The sequence below is a fragment of the Triturus cristatus genome, chromosome 12, assembly GCF_964204655.1.
Source record: "Triturus cristatus chromosome 12, aTriCri1.1, whole genome shotgun sequence".
Lineage (NCBI taxonomy): Eukaryota > Metazoa > Chordata > Amphibia > Caudata > Salamandridae > Triturus > Triturus cristatus.
In genome coordinates, this window is record NC_140595.1 from 613608876 (window position 1) to 613632955 (window position 24080).

At 38.9% G+C, this 24080-nt stretch overlaps 1 protein-coding gene across 1 annotated transcript in view; it reads right to left on the reverse strand.

Annotated features, from left to right (window-relative positions):
• The window catches only part of LOC146776396 (peroxisomal trans-2-enoyl-CoA reductase-like), an 81639-nt gene that overhangs the window by 29206 nt on the left and 28353 nt on the right, over nt 1–24080 (reverse strand). The window contains exon 3 of the mRNA XM_085637450.1: nt 6881–7020. Coding sequence (XP_085493576.1) covers nt 6881–7020 — 140 coding nt within the window. The remainder of the gene's footprint in view (nt 1–6880; nt 7021–24080) is intronic.

Here is a 24080-nt window from a genome sequence, read left to right on the forward strand (position 1 = left end):
GTGCTGGATCCAGGATCCACCGCTGAGTAAGAAAAAGTAACGATAACACTACTTACCTGCTAAGTGAATTTTCTGCCATAGGATAACATTGGTGATTCTATGTGAACATTTTTCGGTGTCAACTTTTAAAATACAATAATAATCCTTAAAAATCACTACTGTAACCAAAACGCTTTTACTCAACTGTTTACAGGAGATGTCCAAGGACTGAATCTAGGATCCAGTCCTGTGGTTAGAAAAGTAATCCATAAAGTAACTAATTGCATTTGAGTAGAAAGTCACATTGAGCTCAATGTTGCTTTGTGTTTGAAATTGTGTTGCCCATTGCAACAACTGTAACTACTGTACTTAAAAGTCAATTGCCTATTTGTAAAGTATTTAAACTAAAGTAATTCATTCTGAGAAAGTATGTTTTGTATTGTAATGTATAATGTAATAAAAAAAGATATCTAAAAATAAACAGTTTAAACAATGTAGTAAATCAGTATAAAAAAAAATCAGTATAACAATTAATACATTAAAAATTGTCATTTACAAAACCTTTGAAATTCACTGAAAAAACCATAGGTTTCAGGCCTGATATAGTTAGGAATTGGCATTTAAAAAACCTTTTAAATTCACTGACAAAACAATAGGTTTTAGGGGTGTTATAGTTAGCTGGACATTTCACTCGAACAAAACCATTGAAATTCCTCCGATATAGTTAGTTGTACTAACTACATCTCGCGCGCCCGCAATCCACTGCTGATGATGTCACATATTACATCATTCATGACATGGTCAATGACATCACTGATGACATCTCAAATGACATCACTGATGACATCACTGATGACATCATCCACGTGACAATCAGATACACATCATCATACACTAGTATAACCTTTCATCACTCACTGTAAAATACAGAGTGCCAGATTTAAAACCATTGACACACCAATAGAAGTTTCTAAACACCCACTCAGTGATTCCTAGATCTATACATACATCTAATCACTTACCTATAGATTCACTCATACATGCTGTCAATGATCAATAGAACACTATCAAATATACTTATACACCTATATCGACATTACACACCAGCACACATCCTAATCACTTATGAAGTCATCCTACTCACTTATGCAAACAATGGATCATACTTACTTTTACTTAGCTATACACGTATAAAATCACCACTTCATCTATTCATATAGATAATAGCTCATACTTAGTGTGTTATAAAATCACTATTACAACTATACAGTTATCCATACAGTCACTCATACAATCACTGAGTCTTATGTATACTTATTTATATACAACAACTGACACATACACTGGCTTTTATTTTTCTAGTTTGTTGGACATGTACCATTGAGACATATATTTGCTCATCGCCTCACCCATAAAGATATTCACTCACCCAAACAACTGTTAAAACATGTAGTTTTAACTTCATATACCTACTGAATCAATAATTCACACATCTTTGGGCAGTCACACACCCCCCACCGAACCACACACACATTTACTCTCCCATACAAATACTCAGTTAACTAATCAATAAATAATATAGACTTTCACGTAGCTAGTAACCAACTAGTGCAGCAGTTTACACAACAACTGGCAAAGTGATACAGATATTCACACAGTTTAGTCACTATCCAATATATTTAGTGAGACACTATAAATTAGTCAAGTAAACAGTCAATCACACTGCTACTAAATCCTCCATCCAGATATTTATATTTATATATCCACTCATTCTTCAATGCAAATTGATATATAGATAATACATATTTAAATAACGAACCAAACCACATTTACTGGATGATGTCATCAGTGATGTCATCAGTGATGTCATTTGAGATGTCATCAGTGATGTCACTGACCATGTCATGAATGATGTAATATGTGACATCATCAGCAGTGGATTGCGGGCGCGCGAGATGTACTTAGTACAACTAACTATATCGGAGGAATTTCAATGGTTTTGTTCGAGTGAAATGTCCAGCTAAATATAACACCCCTTAAACCTATTGTTTTTTCAGTGAATTTCTAAGGTTTTTTAAATGCTAATTCCTAACTATATCAGGCCTGAAACCTATGGTTTTTTCAGTGAATTTCAAAGGTTTTTTAAATGCTAATTCCGAACTATATCAGGCCTGAAACCTATGGTTTTTTCAGTGAATTTTAAAGGTTTTTTAAATGCTAATTCCGAACTATATCAGGCCTGAAACCTACGGTTTTGTCAGTGAATTTCAAAGGTTTTTTAAATGCTAATTCCTAACTATAACAGGCCTGAAACCTATGTTTTTTTCAGTGAATATATACATACACACACACACACACACACACACACACACATATATATAGATATATATTCCAATGTAATACATTTTATGAATTGGTGTGCATACGCTTTTGAGAAACGAAGGTAAAAGAATGGACATATTGGAATGGTTGAGGCTCCTGTGGGACTGCAAATTAAACAAATACAGCAGTTTGATGGGCTGAGATAGCTTTTATTCCTGTCAGCCATCTTGGTTATGCGGCACAGGAGCAGTCCAGCAATACTGAGCAATCTGATTGACTGACTGCAACACTGAAAGTAATGTTGTAGCCACATTACAGGACACGTGGATTTGGGTATAGGAAAATTAAAAATAAATAGCAAATAAGTGGGAAGGGTTGGGGTACCCTAACCCCCTTACAGTTATGGCGGGGTCCTATGGGACTGAGTGAAGGACCCTTTGAGAGTAAAAAGCGGTTCATGTCGGCTCTTGTGGGAGTACTGCGTTACTAGTGGAAATAAAGGAAAAAAAAGCACACGCCCCATTAGGTGGCCCTGCCCCTACTACGCACACCCTTCGCCTTGTAAAGAAATTCTCACGTAGTCAAGCCCCTACTACACACACTTTGCTTCTAGACAACCAAGCCTCATTAGATGGCCAAGCCCCTACTATGCACTGCCTTCGCTCTCTACAGAGCTTTTTACTGAGAGGCCAGTCTCTGAAGACAGCAAAGTTCTTTTGGTGGTCAAGCCCCTACTACGACCACCCTTTGCCTCCACACACCCAAGCCTCATTAGGTGGCAAAACCTCTACTACGCACAGCCTTCGCCTGAAGCACAGCTTTTTACAGAGAATCCACTCCCAAAACCTATAAGGTGGCCAATCCCCTACTACACACAACTTCACCGTGCACAGAAGTGATCTATATCTGTAAAATGGCACAGTTGACCTCTCTCAATGTGCTGGCACACGCTGTGCAGACTGGCACCAATGCAGACACCCTTGTTCTGTAGTACATCTGTGTCTGGATAGTTGTTGCACAGCAAGGAGTCCCTTTCTGCACCGAACTATCCTCTAAAGCTATTTCCTCTAAGCATTTCTACTGTAGAAAATGCAGCATACATGCAAAGAGGGAAAAAGGAAATTTCTCATTTTGCCAGCCTCACGTAGGCATAGGATTTTGGTGTAGATCCATATCTACAAGTACTTGTAGATATTGATCTGCTTCAAATGCATGAATGGATGTGCAGCAACGCCCATACATCACTCATGGAATGCCCCCTTGATGCAAAGCAATGAAAGGTAGTGTATTGCACTATGTTAGATTACTTTTAGTTATAAACTACAGAAATACATATTACTGTTGTTTTTTAAATATAAACATGAATTTTGTGTCATCTTTGAATTTTAAAAGTAATGCCAACCCAAAGCAAAATAAATGTTTTAAAATCTCCCAGAAATCTATTGTTATACGTTTTTTGGTTCAACTTACACTTATACCAATAGACTTAGGGGCCGATTCTGATTTCGGCCGGAAGGGCTCCGAACGATGGTCGGCCGGATTCCTTTCCGACCGAGCCATTCCGATGGGCTCGGTCGGAAAGGAATACGACTCGGATTTCCGGATGGCTGACGACAGGCTCGGAGAGCCTGCCCGCTGTCTGGAAATCCCTCAGTACTCCCCCTGCCACCTAGTTACGACCGAGGGAGTACGATGGCAGTTTTTCACTGCCTTTTCGTGCCGATCTTTCCGGCACGAAAAGGCAGTCGGAAACTGTCTTTGGGGGCCCCCAGTAGGGCCCCCATGGGTGCGAGGCTGCCGAATGGCGGCCTAGGGCCTCTGTGGATCCCTGCACCCGGTGGCAGGCACCTTGGGGTGCCGGCCACAGGGTGCAGGGATGAACTTCCCCCCTGCTTGTCACAATGCAAGCATGCATTCCGCTCGGAATGCATGCTCACATTGTGAAGTATACGAGTGCGACCGAACCCTATTCGGTCGCATCGTATTTCCAGGGCTGTAACCGACCACAGCAGGTCGGTCGGTTACGGCTCCTGACTGATGTCGGACGGACCTGGGTCCATCCCACATCGGAATCGGCCCCTTACTGTTTATTATTTCATATAGACTAATATAGCAGACTATTACTATAAACTTACATAAAAAGACACACATGACTAACATAATGTTTTTTTTGTTTTTAAACCAGTAAAGGCGGTTCTGAAAAGAACAATTTTTTGTGCTACTTTTTTATTGTGCTTCTTTTTAACAGCTTTACGTTTTTTTATATTTTTGTTTTTTATTGGGTTCAAATTCAAAATAAAAAATTGGGCATCTAAGCTTGGAGTTAGGAAAAAAACCTAGTTTCTCTTTGGACTCGTGTGCTCCAGCACTAACTTCTCCCTTATGAATGTACTTTTCTCTCCACTGTAGACTACTTTACTACACCTCTGACAGTAAGTTATCATCTCCTAATAGGCAGTTAAGGTCAGAGTATGCTTGCAGGACTTCCCAATGTGCAGAATCTCCTGGTCCAAGGGGGGGTCCAAATGTAGAGGCAGACCCCCATCCTCATCCCGTTGGTACTCTGCATGTACTAGGCAACCAGGATGTGCAGAATGCATGTGTCTCAACATGCCAGGAGTCCTGTGGCTGACCTTCTTGTCACTGACCCTGGAGAACTCCTTCTGCAAGATAGCACATGTTACAAACCTGGAGGAAACTTTTTAGGCACCTGCAGGTATTGTAAAGAATTTCCATACCATGGATTCGGTGGGCTGCTGAGAACTCGCCTCCTCTTTCTCTATCTCTAGCTCCCTCTCTTCTCCAGATGCCATAGTGATCTCTCTATAAAATACAAACATACACAACAAAGTGATGGGTCCAGCACAAAGATGTTGTAACACCAAAGTGCTATTCCCAGATGAGGTTGAAGGAGTGGGAACTTCCTATAAATGGAGCAAGGTAATGATTTCAACCAATCAGATGTCTTTTATATGTGTGACATAGGTACTGTGGTACACCCGGGATACTCCCACAGGTTCATGAAACTAAAACGAAGCACAAAAATGACTCAAGGGATTCTAATTATTAGACCCATTTATAAAAGCTCTAGGCTCAAATTCAAATAAAAAGCATTCTGTCATTTAAACACAACTTTTTTGTAATTTTCGGTGCTCTTGGGATCTAAAACAGGAAGTGAAACCACAGAGAACTTCCTCTGGGGTTTTTATTGGTTGAGACACTCTTGCAGGAGTACCGCAGGAGCATAGAAAGTAAAGAAAAAAAATAAAACACGATGATTATCATAATTTTTCACATTAAGGCATACTTTTACAAATTCAATATAAAAATGTAAAAGGAAAATTAACATTATACATAACTTTGATAATTAGATTTTATTTTACCGGTAAAAATATCCTAGAAATTCACCGAAAAATACAAAGGTCGAAGTAACATTATAGTTAGGCATACAAAACCAACCTTAAAGTAAGTAGAAAAAAAATACAGAAATAGGCTGATAAAAAACTACGGTTAAAAGGATGCTATTGTTAGGTATCTGAAAAAGACTATAACTTATGTAAAAAAAAAACATAGAAATTAACTGGAAAAAATGTTACAGGGACGTTATAGTTAGGATACAATGTCAGTCATAGCATGACATCTTAAACTCGAAAAACACTGAAATTCCCTAGTTATCGTTTAGCAAGCTAATTATAACTTGGAGCCCCTATGCACACCTTCTGATCCCGCATATTACATCACTCATGACATGTTCAATGACATTACTGATGACATCTCAAATGACATCGAGGACAGTGCCTTCCTTGTCAGATTCTGCAGTCTAAGTGTGCAGTGTCAAGATTCAATGTTAGCATTAAGTGCTGCGCTTGGTAGTGTCAGTGTACAATGTCAGATTGTGTAGGAGGACTTGCAGGGATCAAGGACGAGTGCCAGTGTGAATGTCCAGTCCCACATTCAGTGAGTCGTTGCATGCAACTTCAGCATGGCCCATGATGTGGGTATTGTCAGTGTGAGGGTGGTCAGTGTGCAGCATGAGAGACTACAATGTCATAGGGTAGTGTCACAGTGATGTGCCAAGTTGTGCAAAATCTACGGTATCCCTAAACAATTTGGCTATTTGCTTTATACTCAAGAAGAGTAATCTATGAATAAACTCCCAGGAGGGATTTGGTTGTTCCTTGAAAAGTCAATATGAGTCACAATATCAAATTAATTCCTCTCAACAAACAGGTTAAGGTCAGGAAGGAATTATGTTGCTGAAATTCCAAAGTGAGATAGTTCCGTGACAAACACTATCACTGCTAGAATCTTCATTGCCTTGATCATCTGCAGTGCTGCAATTCATAACCTCTTCCACAACATGCAACCCAGGACTAGCAACCAGATCTAAAAACATTTCTGTTCAAATTTATAACATCACTTTCTCACCTAGGAATATTGTACAATAAATTCAGTTCAATGTGCAGTTCTATACAAGTCTCCTCACTCATTGGCTTCCTCATTCATGGTAACCCTGCTCAACCGAGCACAGATTAGCATCTTATGTGTGATGTACTACACAAGAGCAGGGCATACGTACCCGGTTAAGTTCACTCAAGGTCTGCATGTGGGGAGGGCCTCCTTGCCACCAACTGAACCCCAGGGAGGAAACAACATCTGTAATCTTGCCAACACTCTTCAGCAGAGAGGCCTTAGCTGCCTCTGCCCCTTCTTCCGTACCTGGGGAGAATTTCATCCATCAAAAAGTTTGCTAAAGGAAGCAGAAGTTGGACATTGCAAAGCAGTGCGGGTTTCAATTCAACAGAATCAAGTTTCAAAATTAAGGAGTTGTTTACCAGCTCTTAAACTATGCAATGCTGCCTTCATCATACAGCTGATTTTAAATCTCCAACAGCACTTTTATAAAGAGGTCTACTATTATCTCATACAGTAATAGTCCAATTATCCATTAGAAGCAGCATCACAATATACCGATTAGAAAGTGTACAACAAAGGGGGTATTGGGTTGAATACACTAATTCACAGTGCCCGAAAGAATCGATTAAAATGGTAGACGATAGCAAATGACTGAAAGCGTAGTATATGACAATTAATTTATTAGATGACATGGATGCTATATATTAATAGTATAACATATAACAATGAATAAATAAGTAGAACATAACCATGAATGAAACTTGTAGAAATGAGCAAAAAATGAATCTAATTGAATGAACACAACACATCAAATTGATAGGAGAAACAAGGAATTCAATACATATAACACATAATTAGATTTAATTAAGCATAAATAATAAGACACAATTAAAGGACTCCGTGGATAGAACATAAAAGATTGAATATATAGAACACAGCAAAGGATGGAATGGGTGGAGCATAACAAGGAGTTCAGGAGGTAGAACATAAAGGATTGACTAAGTACGTAAGCATGACAAAGGGGGAGCTTAGTAATGGACTGCGGAAGTTGAAAACAAGTGAGGAATGCATAATTGTAATATAACAAAGAACTTAATAGGTAGAACATGAAACACGATTATATAGGTAGAACATAATTGCTTGAATTCAAAATTAGATATGTAAGACATCACAAAGGATTACATACGTAGAGGACAGCAATGCTCACTTTTACTATAAATATATATGTAAAAAATATCAATGATTAGTTTTATATTTCCAACTATGGAAACATATCTATATATATTTTTATTTCACTATAAAAAGTATTACTTGACAGGACAAAGAAATGATACTTTCTTGCTGATCTTACATCATTCCTTGTAAAGTAATCAATCAAATATGTATAACCCCTCAAATGTATGAATTGACTGTCCACAATTTCAAATTTTTCTTCTCTTTTCTTGCACGGCAGACAGATATCATATCACTAAATACGGACATTTAATAAATCTATTTTCTTCTACATGTGTGTTATTGACATATCCTTAGCACCTCAATAAATTCAGCAAGAAACCCACGGGCTAAATCAAGGCATTGTTTAAAGTGCTGGGTATCTTAGTTATTACAACCTATATTAAACAGCCCTTCTATTCTTTCTCTTTTGGACTTACACCATCAATATACAATTAGTGCGCTTTAAAGGCATAAATAATTAGAATCCTCTCTGACACCAAAATTGATGATTCATGAGACAGATCTACAGCTGTATTGTTTGAGTTTAATTTTACTCATGTTTAATGTGTTATAGTATACAGTACATTTTATCCTGAGAATAATACTAAATTTGCTTAAATGTGTTGAAGGTTTTCTTTTTGTCATAGAACAATTAAATATGCTCTCCATTATACAACGCATGCTAGCTTGTTTATCTTGGTGGGTGTATCCACCTCTGGTTCAAAGTTGGCTGATAGCAGCAATAACGCCTTACTGACTCAGTCTGTATCAAGCAATTACATATCCTTTGTCAGGGGTTTACAGGAGTAATGTATATGACTTCTTCCTAGGATTCAAGAATCCATTGGCATTCCAACAAACAAAATGTGTAGTGACTACATCCTCTGTATTCTTTATAGTGTGGCCAGGCCCTATACACTGCAACATGATTATTAACCTGTACAGACTTCCAGTCAATTTGATACTTTCCCTACCTCCTTTTTATTATTTTGCCCTCTTCTTGCCTGCTTCTCCAGTGTTCCGACAAAATATGGAGTTTTTCATATCGGGAGACAGAAATATTGGAAACAAATAGTGTGATATAAAAATATTGCGATTAAAAAATATCGTTGTCAAAAATATAATTTTTTTAGGTAAATAATATTGTTGTTAGGAATATTAAAGTGTCATAACATGTTGTTGTGCTTGTAGGGGGATAGGGTGGAAAGTTAATGAAGTAATCGTTATTTATTTATTAATTTATATTTTTAAGTGAGTATGTGATTGATATTAATTATGTACATTATGTAATACTGATTTAGTTTTGTTTTATTTTATGTTTGGGTTTCTAGGTTTATAGGTGTATAGGCTGGGAAGTTAGTTAAGTAATCATTGTATTTAGTTAATAATTTGTATTAATATTTTATTTGATCAATAATTATGTATATTGTGCAATAGTTATATATTTTAGTTATATGTTCGTTATATTTTAGGCATGGGCTGCTGGGTTTGTAGCGGTACAGAATGTGAAGTGTATTACATAATAAATAACAAATTATTAATTGTCAATTATTTAATTGATTATTAACTATGTAAATTGTGCTATACTTATTTATTATAGTTAGATTTTAGATGTGGGCTGTTAGGTTAGCGGTGGTATGATGGGAAATGAGTTAAGTAATAATTCGACGACAATTATTTTTGAAATGCTAATTAAATATTAAATTGTATATTAATTATGTAACTGGTTTACTAGTTTTTTATTTTTAGTATACATATATATAGATATTTATGTTAATTCATATTGCTTATATTTACAGTTTATGTTTTTGTAATAGGGGTATTTAACTATGCAGTGTGTTTGAAGGGAAGTACGTTCCCTACTGTTGCTCAGACTGGAGTGGGAACAGTAAATGTATTCCCTCCAGAGCAGAGCCCAATACTTTTACTACTCTTGCACAGACGGGAGTGGGAATAGTAAATCTTATCCCCTTCGAAGACCAATGCTTTCCCTACTGTTGCACAGACTGGAATGGAAATTGTAAATGTAATCCGCCCCAGAGGTCAATGCTTTCCCTACTGCTGCACAGACTAGAGTGGGAATATAAAATCTTACCCTTCCAAAGTCCCCATGCTTTATCTACTGTTGCGTAGACTGAAATGGGAATAGTATATTTAAGCCCTCCAAAGTCCAACACTTTCCTTACAATTGCACAGACTGGAGTGGGAATAGTAAATATAACCCCTCTGAAGTCCAACACTTTCCCTACTGTAGTACAGACTGGAGTGGGAATATTAAATCTTACCTCTCCGAAGTCCAATGCTTTCTGTACCGTTGTAGAGACTGGAGTGGGACTAGTGAATTTAACCCCTCTGAAGTCCAACATTTTCTCTACTGTTTATAGTATCTTTAGTAAATTTGCTTTTTTGAGTTTTAAATTTGTAATATTTAATATATTGACTAAATTAATTAATATATTTGTGTTCCCAAATTGTTTATATTTTTGAGGGGTTTTATTGTGTATGTATTATATAGATATATATATATATATATATATATATAAAGACTGGATTGAAAATAGTAAATTTAACCCCTCTGATGTCCAATGCTTTTCATACTGTTCCATAAACTGAAATGGAATAGTAAATGTAAGCCCTCCGAAGTCCAACAATTTCACTACCATTGCACAAACTGGAGGAGTAGTAGTAGTTGTAAGCCCTCCGAAGTTCAACACTTTCCTCCTGTTGCACAGACTGGGGTCGGAACAGTAAATCTTATCCCTCCAAAGTCCAATTCTATCCCTACTGTTGTACAGACTGGAGTGGGAATAGTAACGTTAACCCCTCTGAAGTCCAACACTTTCCCTACTGTTGCACAGACTGGAGTGCGAATAGTAAATCTTTCCCCTCCAAGTCCAACTCATTTCCTACTGTTGCACAGACTGAAGTGAGAATAGTAAATATAACCCCTCTGAAGTCCAACACTTTACCTACTATTGCACAGACTGGTGTGGGAATATTAAATCTTACCCCTCCAAAGTCTAATGCTTTCCCTACTGTTGTACAGACCGAAGTGGGAAAAGTAAATGTAACCCCACTGAAGTCCAACTCTTTCTCTACTGTAGCACAGACGGGAGAAGGCATATTAAATCTTACCCCTCCAAAGTCCAACGCTTTCCTTACTGTTGAACAGACTGGAGTGGAAATAGTAAATGTAACCCCTCCGAAGGGCAACGCTTTCCCTACTGTTGATAGTATTTTCAGTAAATGTGTTTTTTGGGGTTTTACATTTGTAATGTTGAGTTTATTTTATGAATTAATCAATATATTTTTGTTATTGAACTGTTAATATTTTTATGGTTTTATTGTGTATGTATTTAATGTGTGTATATATATATATACACATATATATATATATTATTTTCATAGTAATACATTTTAGCTATAAAAAAATGAATATAACGTAAAATAAATAATGTTATTAATTGTGTTACACTATATATATATATATTTATATAAACACACACATATATGTGTATATACAAATATATATACATGTATGTGTGTTTGCATATTTATATATAGTATTAAATATTAGTGAAATCTATTTAATTTATGATATTAAATTTATATATTAAAATATTTAACATCTACTACTATAAACTCAATTTATTTATTTAAAAAAATTAATATTTTAGTATATTTTAAGTATAGGGACACAATATTTTGATAAACAATATATGTGACACAATATTTGTGTCAAAAGATATTGTTTTCCTGGTTATTTTGTCAATTATCCGCTTCTCCAATCCCCTTCCTCTTGTTCCATGGAGGAATCCTCTTCAATGGTCTGCAGCAATTTCCAGCAATTAATCTACTATTGGTTCAATTAATGGATTACACGCCCTCCACATTTATGTCAAATAATAAAAGTGATCTCTACGAACAGCAAGGGTGGGAACTGATCTTCTCCAGCACTGATGGGAAATAAGAACTGTGTTCTAAACTTTATGCTTGGCTTGATTACTGTTGCCCTACTGTATTGTCTTGATATTTCTAGACCTTGTACTCTGTGTCCCCTGTATTTTCACAACTGTTTAATAATAAGAATAATTTTTTTTTAAAAAGTGATCTAAGCAGAGATGAAGGAGACAGTTGATGTGTTAGTGTGGTTAAGCGTGAGCTTCTTCAGGTCTTGGTATGCAGTCACACATTTTACCTCAGTCTCCCTCTTGTTCTGATAATCTTGCAGTGGCCACTTCTTGACAGTGGCCGAGGAGAGAGCAAGGTGAAGAGTCATGTTGTGAGGTTGGACATGCCGCACTTTCATCAGACATCATGGCCATTTTTATTTGGGAAGAATTACATATTTGTGAATATGTTTTTGTCAAAACAAGCATAACATGTGATCAACACAGAGGGAAGAGCAATGAGAGCATTGAGGAGAACAGCTTTTAGAAGTCATCGCATAAGGGAAGTTTCTGTATATTTATATGTAAAACTTTCTTGTTGAGAAGATTTCTGGAAAAAAAGTTTATCTTTTAGTGGCTAGTGATTTAAGGTTACTTTAGAGTTTTGATTGAGATTTTGATCAGTATAGATTCTGGGAAAGTGTTTCCAATAAAACTGTTCACGAGGCATTGCTGAGATTAATTCAGAAGGCAGTGGAGTGCTCAAATAAGGAAGCAGTTAAGTCATATTTTGGGGAAGAAAAAGGCTACATGGTCCTTCTGATGATGATGAGGAACTTTGCTCTCTTGATGACACTGAGGATAGACAATCTAGTAAGAGTGGTAAGAAAATAATGAAGAAAAAGCATTTTACATAGGGGAATGACGAGATGACAGGCTCTACAGAGAGAGGTGCTCTGATGACCACAAAGTCGAGTGGGGCCTATCACAGCACATTCGCTGGTGATCCACAGCGACACACAGAGCTAGACCAGACCGACTGATGATGAGCCACATTACAGTGGCATGGGCATTGTAAAGTAGGATTCAGAGCAATATATTGAAAGGGTGGGATGCGGATGGGAATAGGAAAGAGGTTTAGCAGAAAGTAAAAAGAATTGTGAAAAATCCTCAAGTGGAGTCTTTGTTTTGCCCAGATATGACACGCCATACAAGGAGAGTAGACTAGTGCCCCTTGTCACAGATGAATGACAATAGTAAATTATGGATGCGGAGGCCGCTAGAGAGAGGAGAAATGAGTGCTCACAACAAGTGACCAAAAACAAAGTATGCTCAACTCCTGGCATATTCCCATTTGATTAGTTTCCTCTTTAAATTGGTCTGTGATTCTAGGGAGGTTCTTGAAAGGGCACTGATACAGTGCCAGCATAAACTCCTCAATGAAATTGATCCATTGGCAAGTATACTTATAATGGCCGAGGAGGAGCACCCGAAAGGTATGAAAGTGGGTGTTGGTTTATTGAGAGGATGGAGCCAACCTGCAATTTGATTCCTAGGAAATGCAAATTTGGCATTAAAAGCTGAAAGACGCAAGACCGTATTGACGACCTTCAGTCCAAAATTGGGGGATTTTGCAAAAAGAGAGCCAAGTGAAGATCCGAAAGGGTTATTGTTTTGTGGCAGATTGATAAGGAGAGTTGGAAAATGCATTGTATTTTTACGGCCTTAGATAAACCTCAAACCTCTTTGTGGAAAGTGTTTGGAGGAGGTATTTATGGTAGGGCTAGAGAAAGGGAATGTTTCTTTGACTGTTCACTTGCAAGGTCTTGGTAACAAATAAATGGAAGAGGAACCATTTGATGTTTTGAGTCAGCAATGGAGTTTTTCCTTAAAGGGGAAGACCACGCAAAAGAAGAGCATAGGTCAAGCCCAAAGTGACAGACCACAGCAAGCAAAAACTGGACAAAATAAATATAAAGATTTCTACTAGTTTGCCCTTGCTTTTTATATGTCCCAGTATCAATTGGAATTGACATATCGTGTCAAATTAGCCAAATTTGTACTGGAGAGTAAAGGATTCATATTACAGCGGGAAAAATCTATTATGAAGCCTGGCAGGCAAACAGTGTTCAGGTTTTCAGGTGGATACAGTGAAAGGGATTCTTAGTTTGCCAGCTGGGAACATGAGAATGATAAAGGAAGAAGTGAATGGTGCTTTGAACAAGGCAATGATATTTTGTTCAAAAGGTTACACTAGTGATATTTTTCATGTTAAATTCAAGCATTTATCCAGACCTGTTGCATCACATGGCCTTGCAACAACTGAACGCTCTAAGCATGAGGAAAGGTCTGCGGTATGGACACCAGGTTGGTGTGATAGAGGAGGCAAAAAAAGAGTTAGTCTGTTGGCCTGAGGATTTAGAGGTGTCTCCTGCCAATGTGTTGGGATTGTACCTTTAGAAAGCTATTTAAGACCTAGTTGTTTTCCATACCATAGATTCCTTCTTCCTGCTTCTGTTGTCTAGCTTCCTCTTGAATAGCAGTGACTACTGGTACAGTATTTGTGTATCTCGGAATAACACTAGGATGGCCCTTGTGGTAGCAGTTGCACTTAATAAGCAACTATTTAATTTCATTTCATTCTTGGGGGGCTCCTTTAGACCAGCGGGAGACCAGAGGAAGCTGGTCTCTGGAGGATAGGATGTTGCATATCACCTGTCTAGAGTTGAAGGTAGGGCTGTTGTCACCTAAAAGTTGAGAAAAAGTTTGGCAAATGCAATGCTTTGTTGAAGATGGACGTGTCTGCAGTGCAGTATATAAACTGTCTGGGTGGTGCAGATCTTTCAGTTTGACAGTGGCAGGGAAAGATCTTTGGTGTTTCTGTTTAGAATACAAAATCAGGTTGAAAGTGGAGCACTTACGAGGCCAGAGCAACAGCTCAGCAGATTGGAATTCAAGACATCTGAGAGATGCTAGCAATTGGGGTCTCAGCAGCGTGATTTTTAGTTTATTGCGAAACCATTGGGGTCATCTGGAAGGGGATCTTATAGCATCATGGTTGACAAGTCAGCTAAGGAGGTATTTCAGTTGGAAGTCAGACCTACACATAGAGGCAGTGGATGTATTTCAGAAGGATTGGAGCATGATGAGCGGCTATGCATTTCCTGTTTGGACTCATGGAGAGATAGTTTTGACATTTTGTGTCAGAAATGTTTAAGAAAGGTCTATGTTGTAGAACTATTAATTGCTGTAGGTCAGCGTTTGCGGCTAGACATAGACTGGCAGATGGATTATCACTAGGAAAAAGTTTTGATATGTAGGGCTTTGAAGGGCATTACATTGCACAGACATCCTAAACCCCTCAACAATTTAATGTGGAATGTGAATTTGATTTTCATTTGTTTTACTAGCTGCCCTTAAAGTAGATTGTTATCATTACCGTATTATCAGGTAAGTTGGTGACCTTTTTATGTTTGGTGTCTTTCAGAAGAATATCTGATGTGAAACCTCGAGCGGTTTTATAATTCTGAGGGGGTTCTTTTCATGTGACAAGGAAGACAAAAACAAAGTTTTTGACAATATTCTATTCTAGTTTGCTAAGCATCTGATGGAGCAAGGATTCAAGAAAATGAAACCTGCTCGGAGCAATCCCTCATTAACAAGTACTAATCACCAGAAATAGTAAAAAAGATAAAATGAATATGCGCGCAACATTTACATAATGGGGAAAAGGGCTTTATGCGCGCTTAAATAACAAAGAATAAATTGCAGCGCGACTAAACCTTGCTTTAAACTGAAAAACTCTTTTGTGCATGTGCAAAACAGAACTATATAGATAACCATGTGACTAACCAGTTTGAGAGGGAAAACTCCCACGCATGCGCAAGAATTACTAACAATAGGTCTTGAGGCACCGCATCCCTGGCATATGCTTGCCTGAATTTAAAGAGAGCTGCTGCTGTTAATGCTTTCGCTTAAAGAAGAAGACAATAACATGGGATAGAGGGTGGTGAACGGTGAAAATCACATATTTGCAAAATTAACATCTGTTTATGATTCCTTTATTAGTGTACGTTTATTAGTGTACGTTTGGGCCTTTTGTGGCATGCAAAAGAAAAAGATGGCGGCGAAGATGGAGGCGAGTTAGACATGCGCAGTGTAATAATGATGTGACCTGCTGACCGTGTCGTTGACAGGCTGCCAAGAGCCAAGGACAAGCCACCGTGTGAAAACTCTTCTAGACTGTGGAACACTATTGAAATATGTTTTTATTTGTAACAATAAATATATGTGAAAAGAAATAAGGCTGAATAATAAATTAGCTAAAAGGGGAAGGGTTTGCTGGACAAAGAATTTTTTAAGAAATTAAACATGACAGCATGAGGTGATGACAACTCCCCTGCCTCTGCCCAATCACAGTCCGTTATCCACCAATATTTGCAACCTCTGAGGGTGGGACATGCAGAAATAAAGAGTATAACTAGAGTGACTTAGTAAGAATGTAGGAGAAATTATGATGACATATTATGCCTTTTGTCTCTTCATATATCCACTCTTAATGCATTGATTTGTTGAATAACTCTGTGATTTGAATGTATTGCTAAATTAATTTTTTCGCTCCCATGAAAGTTGATGGAGTTTGCACTGTGAATTTGTACTAATGAGCGTTCATTTATGACTGAGATTTAGATAAAATTAATTGAATCTTACCCAGAGTCTGTGGTTATTTCGCTAAGATCTGTAAGTTAGTTAGATAATTGTTAATATCACCATCAACTACTCAACTAATGGTCCATTGACCAAAGGAAGAGTGTTGATCTGTGAAGATTAGTTAGACGTTGACTAATCACGATCAAAGTGAACATAAAACTTGACCCCCAGCGAAACAGCCAGGAAAGTTGAATGTGTATATGGGCCCATTTGAAAAATGTTGTTGACTGTGAAGTGTTCATCCTTGGCCTTTCGCTGGATCACATCCAGGATGGTGTGTTGTGGTATAATTGAAAGAATGTGAGTCTAGACTCCGAGAGTTCTGAAGGGATATATTGCATTCATTACTGCTGTTGTATAGTAGGCCTTATGGCCCTGTTTTGTCAGTGAATGTTGCAAGATGGGGGAAAGTTTCAATGTATAATGCACGATTCAAAAGTGTCTAATGCTCATTTTGTGAGGGGAGCAGTTAGTAAGATCTTTTATTCAGAAGGTTGTTTGTAAGAAATATTTGAAGCTGCTGACTGGTTGATTGCTAGTCTGTTCTCTACGTTTAATCTCCTGCCATTGGAGCATATTGAAAGCATTGCTTTGAGAAGTTTTGAATATGCATAATGATGGCCTCTGGTCTTGACATGAAAAGCAGATTATCCAAGTGAGCATGTTTGTAGAATCAGGATTTCATCAAAGACACAGAGGTGAGCATTATATTGTGTAATTTAACTCCTAGGTGGGCTTCTACAAGATGCATTGTACATGGTCTGACAGAAAGAACTGTCATTGGGTTGGACAATTTTCTTTTAAACAGATGTGCAGCATATAAAAAAATGTAGACCACGCGTATGCGGATTATAAGAAGATTGAGTTTCTTCTCCAGTTTTTCACAGGATTATGTGGGAGTAACTGAGCAGATGCAAAAAAGAAGACTGCAGTTTGGCAAAAATAGATACTAATATTGTGCATACTCCTTTATTGCTATATACAGAGCAGCAACAAAGGTAAAACATCCTAACACTCTAGGACATGCATAAAACGCAAAACCCACAGCCATTTTCATTCTTTTGTTTGTTATCATGCACAGATAAATTCTATGCTTGATGGCTCTGTGGTTTTATGGATGTTAATGTAGGTGAGGATACTTCCAGTTAAGTTTGTTCGTTTTTTGATGGAAAGCTGTTTAACTGTCTTCGAAAAAACATAAGCTATAATCATTAATTATTTGTTTATTTATTTTAAATGGAACCATGTTTCAATTAGGCTGATATGAACTGAATTTTAAGTGTGTTAATTGGCCGATTGTGTCAAAATTGAGTTTTTTCCATTGGGCATATTGACAGCAAATTTTTTTTTTTACCTTAGAGTTGGGCAGCCATTAGGCTCGGGAAGGCACAAGATTACGTGAGCTCAAATGTGCTCAAATGTGCTCACGTACATGGTTGAAAGTGTGGCATTTCAATGTTGCGGTGAAACAGCAGCATAAAACTAAAGTAGACATGCAGCGACTTCTCCAGTTAAATCGCACCGCAGTATTGAGATTATGCTGACTAAGCAAGATGATCACACATGAATGACTGTGCAGATCGTAGCGGCCATTTTGTAATGTAATTTAAGGTTTCTATAGTAAAACTGGAGTGTTTTGGAAAGATGTCTAGGCAGTGCTTAATTTGTAAAAAAAAAATGCCAGGGCTCTCGGCAGGAGGCCACTGCAGCTTGCATCACACATTGCTCCTGCTATGCTGTCAATGATAGCAACAACACAACTACTAACCATCACACTTCTACAAGTGTGACAATTCGGACTATTACAGGTCCCCAAAACTATAAGAATGGCTTGGGTGGCAGGAAATAGTCATTTTTAATGTATGTTGAATTAATAATTAACTGTTGTGGTCATCTCTGACCTAGCCAGACAGTGCCACTTTTTGGCAGACCGTCACAAGCACTGGTTCTGACAATTAAGCGCTGGTGCCGAGCACCGGAAACCACCAGCTGAAATTAAGCACTGTCTAGGGATGGAGCTGGCTAAGGTATCAGAGACTGCAGATGAGATTGTGTGAGAGCAGAAGATTCAAGAAATGGTTAACAAGTCCTCTGTCCTTTTGGCAGAGCAACTGGGTAGACATATAGATGAGAGCGTAGAAAAGATGATGCCAGCATTGACCAGAGAAAGGAAAGGATCAGAGATAGTACACGAGCAGGAGAAATTTTGGTTGGAGTCAGAGGAGCAGGTAAGAAAAGTTGGTACTGAGGGGAGGAAAGTGGCACAAAAGAGGAAGTATTTATATATTAAAGATCTTCGTTGGGGTAAAAAATTAAAAATACATGATGGTCCAAAGGAGGAAAGAGAGAAAGCTTTGACGCCTCGTCAGGGGTAGTATGCAGTATATAAATGCAATTACAATACAATACAATACAAAAGGCATGGGGAAAAGGCAATAAAGTCAAAAAAAGAGGCCGAAGATGTTGGCATTTGATTTATTTAATGCATTTTTATAAAGCGCGGACTTTACCCGAAGGTGTCAGAGCGCTGTACAATAGAACCAGTTACGTTATATGAGAGAAATATTACAAAATAGAATGTTACAAAAATAGCAGGACACAATATCAAACACAGCAAGCAAGAAGAGGTAGGGAAAAACATAGAAGGCAAGAACACAATATCAAACACAGCAAGCAAGGGTGAGGAATGTACAAGAAAATATCACAAATATACAATGACTAACGAACTTCCTAGAGGGGTCTGAGAATGAAGGTATTCGTTCTGAAAGTGTCTTTGGAATAGAAGAGATTTGAGGTCCGCTTTGAAGATCCGGATAGAGGTGGTGGCACGGAGCAATGGAGGAAGCGAGTTGCAGATTCTCACCCCATTACCTGAGAATGCTTGAGCCATCGATCTTTCCCTTTTGAAGGAGGGGGGCTCAAGCAGAAACTTTTCCGCATTCCGAGAAGGTCTCAAGCCTCCAGACAATTTCAGTTTATTCGCCAGATAACAAGGGGAGGAAGTGTGCAAGACTTTGTGGGTGATGCAGGCCGTTTTGTAAATAGATCTTGACTCGATGGGAAGCCATCGGAGAGAGACAGGATAGGAGTGATGTGGTCACTTCGTTTGAACCCTGAAATGAAGCGAGCTGCTGAATGGAGGACGGATTTGAGGTGGGAGAGGTGAGATTTGGGTAGGCCAGTCAGAAGAGAATTGCAATAATCCAGTCTAGAGAGAACTAGCGATTGGACCAAGGTTTTTAGGTCTTTCTCCGAGAAGATCTGACGAATACCCCACAGAAGGCGCAGCTGATAACGTGCGTTCTTGGCAATGGAGTTGATGTGTGAGATTAGGTTGAGTCTTTTGTCAAGTATGACACCTTGGGATTTATCGCTGTAGACAATGATGGGTTTATTGTTGAGTAAATTCAGCTGATCCATCCAGGATTGAACAGGAGGCGATGAGAGAGAGGTAGATAGGAGGAGGAATTCAGTTTTGGAGGGATTGAGAATGAGTTGGTCAACTAACATCCAGTTGTGAATAGAGTTGATAGTAGAGTTGAGTAGTGAGAGATCTTGTGAGGAAGACACCTTGAGGTAGATTTGAGTGTCATCCGCATAGAGATGGTAAAGGATCCCAGATTTACTTAGGAGGTTCCCTAATGGTGATGAGTCCACCAGCAGTGGAGATGTGGAACTAAGTTGCTCCTCTGAGATAGGTACTGCTTCAGATAAGGATGAAAGTGAACCAAAGAGGCCTACATTGGAAACAGGAGCATGGGAGAATCAGGTGAAAGGTCTGTTGTTTCAATGACCACAGAAGAAGAGATGTAAGATGGCCTTGCTCATAGTGATGTGAGATAATATGTGAATGTGTGAGTAGAACAAGTTTTCCTTTGTGATGAAAAATGATTGTTTATGTAATGCTCCCCTTTCAGCAGAATGCCATCAAACACATGTTGGCTCAATCTAAAAATGTCTCTAAGCTGTATTAAGAGCATGGATATGTGTTGATTTAAAGAAATACACAGATATGAACATCTTTCCACAATAATTTCGATTACATGGAGCTTTGGATATTGTATATTTTCAATAAATATGGACTGATAATCAAACCTATATGCCAACGGTGTTGTTGTTAAAACTTGTTATGTCGAAGGAGACCCTCAATGTCAATAAGGAATGTGATTTCCTTTTCAAACAAATTGGAAATGTGTACATATATTTTTGTAAATAAAAGACAATATGTATATTAAAAAAAATCTTTTTTTTCTCTCGCTTTATTGAATTGATGATTTTTTTTATAAAAGTGCTCCCCTTTTAGCAAATGACTCCTGCTGATACAAGACATCTTGTATATATCTACCAATCGGCAGGGGGTTGCAATTCCATTTTAGGAATCAGTAAAATTTTACTGATTCCTAAAATAATGGGATTAGTAAATTTAAAACGGTATTCTTGCCTTCGCAACTCTGAATCAGAGTATTTGTGACCACGAAAATGCTTTGTACATCGGGTCCTAGGTGCAGTGGCCAAAGGTTTCCCTTAGGAGCCTGAAGCCGGCACTGCCGAAAGGCGGTGGTGCCGAATATCAAAGTTGCGTAGGTTTTGATTCTAACTCATGCACAGCTGTTCCATAGCCATACTCTTCCTGTCTATTTCAAGTTCTTTTTCATCCCCGCTTTCACCCTTCCTTACAGTTTTCCTGCCTATTCCCTGTTTCTTGCTTTTCTGTATTTGTTTCTTTTGTTCTCAGTCAAAGTCTCATGATGAAAAATAAGTCTTGGTTCCCAAAGGTGATTGCTGGTGCCTCCACCTGCAAAATGAATCCCTGCAGACTGCTCAGCCACACTGCTCCTTGGAGAGTCCAGACCAAAGCGGAAGGCTCTGCACCCAATGAGCAGAGGAAATAGTACACAAGAGAAAAGTGGTGGATAGCAGGTTTTCACCAGAACTGCACAGTAACAACTCACTGCTCCAGAACTTGAGGGAAAGGCTTAGCACGAGGACAGGCCAAGCCCATCCCATTAGGACTGGGGTCCCAGCGCACATGTACTCAATTGTTTTTAAAAATATGGACTCAGATTATACTGGATGGGAGAATTTATTTAACAACAAAAGCACAGCTTATGGGTTACAAATATTTAAGATACCGAGTTTCACAAACCTTCAAAACAGTGGTGCAGTCCACGATGGTACATTTGTGTTCCTTTAATAATCTCCCATAAGAATTGCGTTCCTTAACAATTAATTTAATTTAGGAAAACTCAAAAAATATTTAAAGCTTTCTGCTGAAAAGCTGAAAATTCTTATAGTAGCCTTTTCCCAATGAAACCATTAAATGCCTTCTAAGATCCTTGTTAAGTCTAATCACGTTATCTGTATCCCTAGATTGTGCATGGAGTGTAATAGTGCATTCGAGATATTCGACTCTGAACGGTAACTGCAAAAATCATACAAATGTTGTGCAGCTGTGAGTTCCTAAAAAGTGAAAGACAAAGACATTCACTCACCAAAATTCACCAAAACGGGGGAAGCAGAAGTGAGATTGCATACCTTGTAGCCTTGATGACATCACAGGTTTAGCCCTTGTCCCGCCCTCTGCCTCTCAACATCTTTCTATTTTCTTCTTAGTACTTAGAATAAATACTTAAACTACAGAAAGTGAAGAGGGCTCTTTGAGCCCTGTGTACATTCTGTTACTGCTGCGGCATTCAGGACCTCTGCAACCAGGGATAACAAGTAGGGGCAAGGCTAAAAGATTTGGCGTTCATGTGCTAACGCATGTAGTGTTAGCACATTGCAGAGAGGCAGGAGGGAGCCAGCGGAGATGGCTGTAGTTGTAAAGTAGTGCCTCACACAATTCAGTGTAAGCACTTGAGTGGAGGTGGAAGTATACATTTAAACACCCAATGGCATTAGGTGAGAGATAAATACTCCACTGGGCTAGGCCAAGTTGATAGACGTCTCCTGCCAATGACTGCAAAAGGCTGATTGAAGAAACCCCGCGGTTGAAGGAGGGGGATCTGAAGCCCGCTCTCTGCATATTGTTAGCAATGGGTTGGTTTGACAGTGCACAGTCTAAACCCAGACCTAAACTGAGTACAGTTAGGGGTGTTACATACAGTAGCGGCTGCTACGGGGCAGTAGTGATGAGGCAGTGAGGGGGAAGGGGGGTTTAAATAAAAGAAATAAATGGAATAAATACAATTTTACTTACCTTCCTGACTGCCACATCTCTTCCGTCCTTCTGTCCACGATGCAGGAAACAGGAAGCACCCAGGCTCCCAGACTCCCCTAGCTAATCACGGCGCAGCTGTCACCAGCATGACAGCAGCGTCGTGATTGGTCTGAGTGCGGTGGTTGGTCTGAGTGCGGTGGTTCGGCACTCAGACATGGGCTGGGAGGCTGTGCAATACAGCTGGTGGAGAACATGCTTAGTGCGCATGACGGGTTGGCAAGCCCGAGACGGCAAGCCAAGCCGGCATGCGCACTAAGAAAGTGCCCACCACTCCTCCTCCTTCTCTGTGGGCAGCCCAGCCCCGCCCCGCACCTACAGAGCCACTAGCGAAAAACAAAATTATAATAACATCTATTAATATCATTTTATTTTTCTTGTGGGGCGACACTCCTTCACCTTAGCGGAGGAGCCGCCGCTGGCCAAATAGGAAGGCAGCAGAATAGCCGCTCCCCTTAATTGATGTCCATGCTGAAAGAGCCAAGGAGGTGCAGCATTCCTGAACCGCTGTCCTTCGATGCGGAGAATGGAGGCAGCACTAAGAATACCCTTCCATTCTTTGGAACTGTGCTGCATTCTCCCACGAGATGCATCCATTTGTAAGTTATTTGTAGCATGCAAAGTACAAACTGAATGATCTGATGGGTTATCCGGACTGAGATGTGGGTATCGTGGTCCCTGGTGGGGAAGTAGTTCCTGGGTTTGGAACCTGGAAGGACAAATAATCGGTTAGCAACAAATGTGATCTTTTTTGCCCAGGTAAGGGGGTAACAGCGCAAGTCTGGCTTTTAGAAGTAGACAGAGTGTTTTGAAAGTTAATCCCCGCTCTGACCAGATGCATGATGAGTCGTTAGCATTGGAAGCAGTAGGCTCTTTCCTTAGGCCCGCCGTGCCTCCTAAGACTACATTTGTAACCTCTGGAGATCCTTCTGTTTCTGGTTGTGTACTTTTGTTTCTTGGCAGCCTACCACTATTTCATTAAAGTATCTACATAAACAACACTTGCATAAATACAATTTTATAAAAATGAATCATTGTCAAAGACTTGGGTGAGGTCCATTCTTTGGGTACCACTGTAAACAGAGCGGCTGGGAAGAACTCCCAGTTTATTTCCAACGGGCACAATAAGACCATGGGGCCTATTCAGAAAGGCACTTTGGAGCATGTGAAGTACTGTATTGTAGCATTTGTATACCGCTTACTGTCCCGTTGTGGGGAGATGAAGCACTTACCCACAAGCACAGAAAGCTACACCATAGGGTGTGTGGTTGGAAGGGTGTTGTTTTTGTTTTGAACCTGTATGGGTAGTGTTTTCATGCCATGTTGGATGA